This window comes from Felis catus, chromosome B3 (genome assembly GCF_018350175.1).
Source record: "Felis catus isolate Fca126 chromosome B3, F.catus_Fca126_mat1.0, whole genome shotgun sequence".
NCBI classification, from domain to species: Eukaryota; Metazoa; Chordata; class Mammalia; order Carnivora; family Felidae; genus Felis; species Felis catus.
The window spans coordinates 29,899,869-29,911,231 of record NC_058373.1 but is presented as its reverse complement, the minus strand read 5'-3'; the positions used below and the strand labels follow the sequence as shown (position 1 = coordinate 29,911,231).

The window sequence follows — 11,363 nt, the reverse complement described above, 5'->3', positions numbered from 1 at the left end:
GAGGCTGCGCGAAGAAGCGAGGTGCTTGCTGGGGCCGGGGCTGCGCGACGGCACTGGGGGCTGCGGTGAGCGCCGCGCAGGCCGTGCAGTTCCCAGCGGAGAGGCGCCGCCGCCATTGCCGCCTCGCTCGGTGAGCGCATCCCGCTCGCCGAGCAGGGCCCCAGTGGGGCGCCGGTACCATGGGCCAGTGCGGCATCACCTCCTCCAAGACCGTGCTGGTGTTTCTTAACCTCATCTTCTGGGTGAGCGGGGTCGCCGGGCGGGAAGGGCGAGGGGCCGGCGGCGCGGGTGAGGGGAGGCCTCGTCTGAGGCGCCCCAGGGCCCGGCGGCGACGGGGCCCTGCGGCGAGGCCCCAAGCGGGCTGGGACGGAGGCCCCGGGCGTAGAGGGCGGTGAAGGGAAGCCCTCGGGCGGCCTTCGCGATTGAGCGTCTTGAGTCCCCGACCGGCTGGCTCCGCGCAGTGAGGCTGGGCCGACACCACCCCCCCCCCCCTTCCGGCCCTTCCCCTGGAACAGCCTGCTCGTCCGAGAGCTCTCAATGCAGATTCTTTCAGGACACCAGGCTTGAAATAGGATATTCCCCAAAGGGTCAGGCTCCTCTTTCTTTGTCAGGGCCCGGAGCCCCCGCAGCTCCAGTGGCAGTCCTGAAGCGTGTGAGCAAACGGTGCAGCGACGCGGGGACGCTAGTGGCACAGGGCTGAGGGATTTTGACTTCCAGTTCTTTGTGTATCTAGAACTTGTTATTTGGTTACCAGCCCAGAAAACTGAAAGGTTTCAACTTATTAAGCCAAATAATTCTTTGCCCGGGAAAATCATTATACTTGTTTGGTCATTGGGCGTGAGTAACCTGAGATTATAAACCTTGGTGAAATAGGATTCGGATGTCAAAAGATTTTGAAAGCGATGAGTTCACTTTCAATAAAAGGTGGCTTGTGAATTTTTTTGGACACGCCCCCGAAGAAAGGAGTGTTTATAACCACTTAGTTCATCTTAGTTCGGTTTCTTATCTCACCAGGGACTTGTAATAACCGGTGTTGTTCCTATCATTCTCCACCCTCTAGTCCATCTGGACCTTGCACCCGGATGAATAGTAAGCATTTCTTCCCTTACATGGTTTTCTTTAAGAAACAAAATCCAGCCCGAAATCTTCAGCAGTAGAATAAGGTTCAGACTCCTCTTGGTGTTGCAGCTGAAGTCCTCAGTCACCTTTCCTTCCTCATGACTGGCCAGGTTCTTGCTGTCCAGTCCCCAGACATTCCTTGAATGTTCATACTTTGCTTTTGTGTGTCCCCATTCAACTGCTCCTTCTCACGCACACCTAATTTGGAAGGAATCCTTACCTCCTTACCACCGCGCCCCGCCCCCCCCAACAAAGGATGAAGCGTTTGATATCCCAACCCCTGTAGCATAAAAGGATAATTCTATATAATAAGGCATTTACTACACACTCTTACCGCCATAGAGTCTTTTAGGGTATTTCTGGTGTGATGGAAAGAGTCCCAATAATACCTGTTCAAAATCACACATGTGACATTGGGATTTCTATGATCTTTTCTAATTAGAACAGTATTTCTCATACTTTAGTTTGAGTTACCAGCCTTTTTAAAAGGTAAAAGAATAGTTCAGTGATCCTCAAATGAGAAACACTCAATTAGATAATAAGGTACTTAGGTAGAGACTTGGTTTTGTATCCTTTACAGTTTCTTGGGATTTTTATGGGCATAGCTATTTGACTTTGAAGAGTAAACTATCAAATGAATTCTATGCTATTCAGTCTCAGGGACTGGAATCATTAATGTAACAAAATATTAAACATATAGGAGCCATTTTCTTTAATTAATTTTTCATTTACTGTAAAATATCAGTTAATTCTAAGTGCTCATGAATCTTTGGAAATTGTGTATCTACTACTGGTACTTCTGTGGAGAAAGGTCATACCGAACTTCACTTGTGCTTGTCATAGTGGGTTATTGCCAAGACTAAAGTCATACTGTGTAGTAAAAATACCCTTTTTCTAGGTTAGTAGGATAGTAAAGCTTTTGTGAGCAGTAATAAGTTAAACAGACATGCAGGGTCAGGGGTGGGAAATGTGGCTTAGAGCAGGATTAGTGGAACATAACTAATGATGAAACAGTATTAGACATGTCTCCCTAACAGTTTAGGGACAAACTGTTGGAATCTGATGATGCTCATAATGATAACTAAGATTTTAGTATTTATACCCAGGCAGTGTGCTGAGCACTTTACAGTCTGTGTCCTCACAGCAACCCTATCTGGCACTAAATATTCTTATGCATATTTTACAGATGCAGACTTTATGGTTTACTGAGGCGAAGTTGCACACCCAAGGTGTGGCAGAGCCTGTGTTCAATCCCAGGTTGTCTTATTATCTAGAGCCTGTGATGTTAGAGCAAAATGTGATTTTAAAAGATTTGGAAAGGGGAAGGAACTGCTTAGCCAAGTTAAAGTCACTTTCTCTAAACCATACTAATTTTAACCTTGGTTAGAGCCAGTACTTTCATGTAAACTACACTGACTTGTCAGTTTAAAAAATTAGGTCATTATGAGGAAGTACATAAAACAGATGTTAACTGGTCCTTCCTGAGAATGTAATGCATTCTTCAGTTCTAATAAGTATATTCTTATATAATGGCCCCTCCCTCCTTTTAATGCCGCATACGTGGAAGAATAAACATTCCCTGCATAGAGCATATCAAAAGTTTATCTAGGTTCCCTGGAGCAACTTTGTGAAGACTATATTAGCTGTGTTGCACTAGTTCCTCACTATCAGATGGTAATGGCTGCTTGTGATAATGGCTGACTGGATTAATTGCTTTGGCAAGATCTTTATACCTTTTAATATCTTGATATCCTGTTTTAGTTGGCAGTTTGTTCAATGAGCTGTGGAAATAGATACGTACCTGAAATACTTAGCCTTGGCACTACATGACCTGCCAGTCAAAATTGTTAATGTGGACTTGACCTGGATTCTTTTGGATGGTATAGTCTAAGAATATTAACTCTGAAAAGGCAAAAACGGTCGTTTCTAAAGTCCTAAAGGTTGCCTTATTGGAACTAGAGAGTTCCTTACCAAATTCCAGAATGTTAAGGCTTGAAAGATAATTTGGGACAAGTGAAATCAGATGTACAACTTGAATCTCTACTTTTTGGAGTGGCATAGCTTTAAATGTAAGTTTATTAGTGCTAGACCATGATAATTTATGGAAGACAGGAGTGTTTAAGGTACATTACTAAATTTTGAAGACTGTTGGAATAGTCATTAGCTTCTTCTATTAACTGCACCCTTGTACCAAGATCAGAAAGGATTCTTAATTTGGTGGGTCATTTGCTGTGACCCAGAGGCCTCATCTAAAACTTTAAATCAGTACTTTTTAATTTTCAGGTTTTATTCTCGTAAGTTAATTGAGTACTCAGTCAAGTTCCATATTACACAAATTGCCTTTACTTTTTCTACCCTATAAGAAAAAACCAACTGGCTAGTATTTATTTTGCTGATGTGTCTTAGGTATTATATTGACTGCAAGAGAAAACTTTGTCCATGCTTATAGAATTTATAATGTGGCATATCTATTTAGACTTTTGTTTTTCATCCATATGAGAGGTGATAGTAACACTAAAATACCTATGGGGGTAGGAAATACTACATGAAAGTCAGATAACTTTTTAAGTGTCTTTAGAAAGAACTCCAGAATGTGGCACCTTCACTAATCATCTTTCACTTATATGAAGTATCCTATACATACAAATCATATTTGAAAGCCACATATAACCTGTAATATTTATCTTTAAAAAAATCTTTTCATACCACACTTCTATCTGAATATACGTAGTTAAAGAAAATTGCTTTGTTAAACAAATACAGCACAAATACTTGAGCACCTAGTTTATGCTTGTATTATTGATAAAACGATGGAAAAGGCAGGGAAGGTCTTGTTCTTACAGAACTAACTTTCTAGTGGAGAAAGCAAAAGTAAGCAAGAAAAATATCAGATAGTGGTGCATTATGCAGACAGTTAAAACAAGGTCATATCATAGAGTGAGTGAATGAATGGCTGCCTTAGGTTGGCAAAGAAGGCTTCTCCAAAGATGTGAACTCTGGAATACAAGGAGGCACCGACTTGGGCATGATTTGGAGAAGATGAGGGCATTCAAGACAGGGAATAGCCTGTAGGCCTTGTGGCAAAAATATACTTGGTATCTTCAGATTACCAAAAGAAGCTTCAACTATAGTATTCATGCTTTTGTTTAAAAAAAAAATAGGGGCACCTGGGTGGCTCAGTTGGTTAAGCATCTGACTTTGGCTCAGGTCATGATCTCTCAGTTCATGGGTTCGAGCCCCGAGTTGGGCTCTGTGCTGACAGCTCAGAGCCTGGAGCCTGCTTTGGATTCTGTGTCTCCCTCTTTTTCTGCCCCTCCCCTACTCGTGCTCTGTCTCTGTCTCTCTGTCTTTCAAAAATAAACATTTAAAGGGTGCCTGGGTGGCTCAGTCAGTAGAGCATCCAGCTTCGGCCCAGGGCATGAACTCGTGGTTTGTGAATTCAAGCCCCACGTTGGGCTCTGTGCTGACAGCTCAGCGCCTGGAGCCTGCTTCAGATTCTGAAGCTCTCTTGTTCCTCCCCTGTTTGCTCTCTCTCACTCTCTCTCAAAAATGAATATTTAAAAAAATGTATTTTTAAAAAAATGTTTTAAACATTTATTTATTTTTGAGAGACAGATAGAGGCAGAGCATGAGCAGGGGAGGAACGGAGAGAGACGGAGACACAGAATCCAAAGCAGGCTCCAGGCTCTGAGCTGTCAGCACAGAGCCTGATGCGGGGCTCGAACTCATGAGCCACGAGATCATGACCTGAGCCGAAATCGAGTTGGACGCTTAACCGACTGAGCCACTCAGGCGCCCCAAAATAATTTAAAAAAATAAACATTTAAAAAATAATAATAAATTAAGAAAAATTAAAAAAATGTATAATGAAATATTTCAAGGAACACTTCCTGTCAGAAATCTCCTTATACATATTTTGTGTTTTCCAGCACATCTTACATGTTTGAGTTGGGAATGTGATTCTTTTAAACTGGAACTTTCATCAGACATCCCGGAATTTGCTTCTCTGTTTCCTGTATTTCTGTCATCATGAATGACTGCTCTAACAAAGACTATGTCATTGGAACACACCTTCAGCTAACAGATTTTTTTCCCCATAATTGTTTTTCAGTTCACTATAGAAGAAAAGCTGACTTTGTCAGTAAGCAAGTCATGGTACATAATAGATCTATTTCTTACCTTGTCTTTGGCAGTTATGAAATTTAATGTTTCCAGTCATATTATTTCATTTTCAGTCATCTGTCCACTGATCAAGTGCCTTGTGGCTCTGAGTAATCATTGACTGAAAGAACTCAGCATTGGGAACTTGGAATCAGCCAGGTGACCATAGCAGGAAAGCTCTCTTTAGTTGGATACTTATTTGCTTTTTAGAATATTTATCATGCATTGAAATATTTTCATGAATTTTATTCCATAAGACCCAGTTTGGGTTGGGATTTTTGCAGAAAATTTATTCCATAAAATTTATACTTGCACCAGACAGGTATACCCTAAGAATCATTCATTCACAAATGCTTGTTGAATATCTGTGCTTTACTTCACTCATAAATGCTTGTTGAATGTCTATACTTGTTTCTGAGAAATATAAAAGGCAAAAAAGGCATAGTCCCTATTCTGTAACAACCCATGGGGAGAGGGAGGAGCAGACAGGCAAAATCATCTAATACTTTATTGAATTTAATTTCTAGGCGCACTTTCCCCGTCTCCCTCTCAGATAACTCATGGATAGTCTCAAGTCTTTCTTTATTTCTTCTCCTTCCCCTACCTTAATATTTTGGTAGAATTGGTAGAGGAGAAAAATTACTTGTGTTTATATATTTGTTTTTAATTTTCTAAAGGTGGTTTGTAGTAAATGCCAGCATATTGTATCTTACATTGTTGCTACTGCTGATTAAGATGGACAAACTATAAAGTTTATGCATCCCAGGCTCCTATAGTAATAACTGACACTTTTTATAGTCAGAGGAGGTTATGGGGACAGAAGATCTTAGGAAAAAAGTGCATGTTTAAATTCCATGCTTCTCAGATGACCCTTAGAGCCCTATAATCTGAAAACAGCGTTTCTATGCTGTTAAAATAATTTGGTTTTGGCAATTGGTTGATCTCCAGTTTCATTGCCACCCAAACTTTTGGGTCTTTTTAACTGGTAAGTATAATTGGATTAAGTGAACAACTTTGTTAAACTAGATAAACAGTGACATAAAAAACTGAATACAGAAAAAGTAAAAATAAGGCAGAATTGAGGAACATGACCCCTGGAATATCATCGAAGTTATAGCGGTGTAAAAGGATTAAAATATTTTTTCTTTAAGAATAAATGACAGGGCTCCAGTAGCTCAGTTGGTTAAGCATCTGACTCTTGATTTCGGCTCAAGTCATGATCTCATGGTTCGTGAGTTTGAGTCCCACATCTGGGGGACTCAAGTGCGGAGCTTGCTTGGGATTCTTGCTCTCCCTCTCTGCCCTCTCCTGCTCTCTCTCCCTCTCCTCTGTCTCCCTCTCCTTCTCTCAAAAAATAAATAAACTAAAAAAAAAAAATTTTTTTTTTAAATAATAATGGCAGTGACATAGATAATGATGACAGGAGTGGCTTATTGTCAAAACTTTGCGACCCTAAGTAGGAATATTTTTTACTTGGTCTCCTTGAAAGGTGATATTTATGGGGCGAAAAAAGAATAATGTGTTAGATAATCAGAAAACATCTGAAAATGAGTCAAAGCCAGGAGACCAGAGAAAAGTGATAAACAGGGGAGATTGGCAGAAGTGCTTAAAGTATTTGGGGTTGAAGAGATTCATGTTTCATGTTGGTGGAATTCATTTGTGAGGGAACAACAGTCTCAATTTCAGATATAATTTTAAATATTTTACTTTTTTTTATTATAAATAATATATTTGCTTTTTAAAGAAGACCCTAAAAAGTATTTTAAAACAAACTAACATCACCATAATTTCACATGCAGAGACAAACAATATTTTAGTGTGTTTTTTAAATGTCTGTATGTGATACATGTTTTCCCCCTACCACAACACAAGTATATTATTAAATTATGCTTTAACAAAATATGTAAAGGCTATAATGCCAAGTATGCCTCTAGATGCCAGGGTTTTTTCTTTTTCTTTTGTTTTTGCTATAATTTTGTTACAGTATTATAACATTTTGATGAACATACCTTCTTCCATACAAATCTTTGTTTCTGTCTGACTTATTTTCTTCAGGATAGATTCCTAAAAGTGGAATTAAGTGGTATGAAAGCAGGGTGCCTGGGTGGCTCAGTCAGTTAAGCGTCTGACTTTGGCTCAGGTCATTATCTCAGGGTTTGTGAGTTCAAGCCCTGCATTGGGCACCGCGCTGTTAGTGCTTGGGATTCTGTCTCTCTGCCCCTCTCCCACTGGTTCTGTCTGTCTGTCTGTTTGTCTCTCTCTCTCTCTCTCTCTGTGTGTGTGTGTGTGTCTCTCTAAATAAAACCTTTAGAAAAAAAAATAGGTATGAAAGCATAAATACTGAGGTTGGTATGTGTTGCCAGATTGCTTTCTAAAAAGATTATTCTGTATTAATTTTTACTCCAGTTCTTTTCTCTGTACCCTCACACTTCTTTGAATACTGCTTGGCTTAGGGCACCTGAGTGGCTCAGTTGGTTAAGCATCTGACTTGAGCACGGGTCGTGATCCCACAGTTTGTGGGTTTGGGCCCCACATAGGGCTCTCTGCTGTAGGTGCGAAGCCCACTTCTGGTCCTCTGTCTGTCTGTCTGTCTCTGCCCCTCCCTCACTTGTGCATTCATTAAAAAATTACGTTTGAATACTGCTTGGCTTTATTATTGACCAATTTGTTAGACAATGATGTAATTATTTTCATAGCTTCAGAAAGTCTTGGTAAGAGTAGATGTAATTTCTGAAACAGGATTTGAAATCGTTGGAGTAGTCTTTTTTTTCTTGAAAGTTGATAAGAAAGTAAACGACATATACAGGCATTGGAGTTAGTAAAGGAGTAATTGTGTTTAATGCTATGAAGTATTTTATCAGAGTAAGAGTTGAAACAAAACATGTCTGGACTAGAGAATATTATGGTATGTAGAATGTTAAAAGATTTAAGGTGATTTTAAGACACTTGTAATGGCACAAAACTGGAGTTTGGGGAAGCTTTCAGAAATACCCTGTGCAGAATTACCAGTAGATTCCTTGCAAGAGAGAAGTATGGTACATAAAAATTAGTATGACTGTACAGGAAACTGAATTAAATGTTAAAAGATGTACATAAGATGGATTTCTGCTGGTATTTTCACCCTCTGCTGCTTTTTTGAAATCTGTTCTCTTACAAAGTCTGGAGAACACAGTGGTTTACCCCTTTCCTTTTCTTGACTGTTTTCTCCCAACATTCCAATCACTTTTACTTTAACAGTTGATTCTTTGAGGCAAAAATTAGTCTGAAGGAGGAGTTGACGAAGACAGACAAGAACTTGTCAAACATTGTGATTTTAGCTGAGTGATCTCACGTGGTCCCTCATCTTTACACCGTCTTGATTCTTGCCACTTCTAGACATGAATCCATGACTTACAGCACTATAAGAAAATCACTTCTATTCTTCTTTGCTTTATCCTCCCCCAAATGTTCTATGGGATGCTTTCGCCTTCACGCTTCTGAACTTCCGTACAGGTACACTTTTCACAGCAGAGCTCTTATCTCCTAGCTTGTAATAAGTCTGTTTGGTTTTTAATAGTGCCCACATTCCAGTATCAAGCTTCCCTGTAGTTCATGTGCCCCCTTTTGTTTCATATTCCTTCTTCCTTAGGAAATTAAAGAATTTAGTAGTTTTGTGTATTTCAGCATTTCATCAGCTGTTTCTTTCACAGAGGATTTGAAAAGTACAAAAAAAAAAAAAAAAAACCAAAACAACTATAAACTATAGACAACTATAGTTTATGTAGTGTCTAAACTATAGAAAAAACAATCTTGTATAAGAATGAAATTTTTTTACTTTAGAAGATATTTTACATTTGTGCGTATGTAGTGGAAGGGTTAAAGGATAAAATGAATACCATATTTTTGGAACCCCCCAAAATTTTATAGCAAGATAGCTTTATTTTTTAGAGGAACAGCTTGGTGTGGAAAAACACTGGCTCTCCTAAAATTTTAAAATTCTGTGACTTAATTTAGGGCATCCGTTTTTTAAAAGGTAAAAAATTATTCTTTTGGTAGTTTCAACCCTCAGCCTTTCCTTTAAATTTCCCTTCACTTCTTTGTAAAAAGGATGAATATTTTTAGTATACTGTCCTGGCACAAATCCTCCTTATAAGCTCAGATTTTTTTCAGTGGTGACTAAAGCAGTGCAGTGCAGTTGCTTCCAAGTTCTACATTTCATCTCCTTTTCTATTGTACCTCCTCCCCCTCTGCAGCTGCTTTGCTGGCAAAGTCCTGATCCTTTGATAGATCCCAATCCCATCCTGACCCTTCAAAAGCAGGATTTAACTCAGCTCACCTTTTAACCTTTCTAATAGCCATAACTCCTATATTAAACATGTGTGACAACAAAGTCCCTATGCATACTAGTTCAGAATTATTTATTGCTTCCCCTCCATTTACCATACAACTCTACCTGTGTCTTTCATACTGATGGTTAGATGTCATTAAAGAAGTTTCTTATTGTTGTTTTTAGGTCTTCATCTATTGTTAGGACACCTACCCTATATTTTTAAAGAAACTTGTCATTTCATAAGTTTATTTTTTCTTTGAATTTTCTCCATTTTATTTTTTTAAGTTTTATTTTTGAGAGAGTGAAAGAGTGTGAGTGGGGGAGGGACAGAGGGAGAGAGAGAATCTCAAGCAGCTCCACGTTCAGTGTAGCCTGACACAGGGCTCAATCTCATGATAGCAAGATCATGACCTGAGCTGAAATCAGAAGTTGCACACTTAAACTAACTGAGCCACCCGGGCACCCCTCATAAAGTTGTTTATTATGCAACTTAAGATATAGACCCTATACAGATGCCATTAAAAGAAAATTTTGAAGTTGTCTTCTATTTAGGAAACAAGCCTGTGTTTCCAAGTCATGTGATTTATATGCTCTCATATCAGCAATCACAGTTTCTGCTTTGGTGTGTAACTAGTAAGTTGTTTCCCACTATGTGTTCAAAATAGAGTTCTGTTATGTTCTCAGCTCTGCTGTGTGAATTGGATGTTGACTGGTTTGCAGCTTGGGAAAATATACTGCTCTCAAGTCTATTAGGAAAAAAAACAGGCAGCCTTACAAATGGCATCTCCTGCTAGCCTTCCATCGCATTTGTTACATGTCTGGTTGTATCTGCTGTTGGTTTGTTTTTCTGCTTCCTCAGAGTCTCACTTTCAGTTGAGTGCTTCAGTCTGGGTGAAAGGTAGCAGCACAGGAAGCATTTCCCTTGGCCCATTCCCAGGCAGCACCAAGTGTGAGTCTCTTCAGGTGGGAAACTCATCATTTTGTATTTAAAATGCGAGTATTTCAGTGTCTGTGCTTCAGATTAATTGCTGAGTACATATATTTTCCAGTTTTATCTTGTTTTCACTCATATTTCTGTAGACTAAAATTTCATTTATTAGAAGCTCAAAATGGAGGGTTTTTTTTTTTTTTACTTATTTTTTACTTTTTAAGTTTTATTTATTTTGAGATGAAGGAAGGGAGAGAGAGAGAGAGAGAGAGAGCGAGAGAGAGAGCTCATGCACACAAGCAGGGCAGGGGCAAAGAGAGAGGGGGAGAAGGAGAATCCTAAGCAGGTCAGTGTGGAACCCAATGTGGGGCTTGAACTCAGGAACTTTTGAGATCATGACCTGAGCCAAAATCAAGAGTAGCTTAATTGACTGAGCCACCCAGGCGCCCCATTGTGTTTATTTTAATTAAGCCTTTTAAGAAATAAATATTGCCTTTTAGTGTAAGAAAAGCTAAGAATCCAAAGGATGGAAAGATGACTAGTGAAAACAAATTGCACACAATTTGATTAATTTGTATTTAGGATTTCTTCTAAATCAGTTGAACACTGAAAGTATTTAGCAAAATATGTGTATACATACATGTGTGTGTTTCTATATTGCAGATATATAGTTTTTTTATACCAAAGAAAAAGTAGTATTTGGTAAGAATGTTCAGTAGTCCATGTACTTCTGTCATTAGTTAAGCTACTTTTCTTCTTTTCCCTTTCCTATACCTGCCTTCATCCCATAATAATATAACCCTAGATTAACTATGTCAGTGAACTCTGAGAACTTTTGAACAGGCA

The 11,363-nt window shown here is 39.3% G+C and overlaps 1 protein-coding gene across 1 annotated transcript in view; it reads left to right on the top strand.

The window, feature by feature from the left end:
• The first annotated feature begins 39 nt into the window (after positions 1–39).
• TSPAN3 (tetraspanin 3) overlaps positions 40–11,363 on the top strand; it is a 29,377-nt gene continuing 18,053 nt past the window's right edge. The window contains exon 1 of the mRNA XM_023255049.2: positions 40–242. Within this exon, the coding sequence (XP_023110817.1) occupies positions 180–242 (63 nt within the window). The 5' untranslated portion in view covers positions 40–179. The remainder of the gene's footprint in view (positions 243–11,363) is intronic.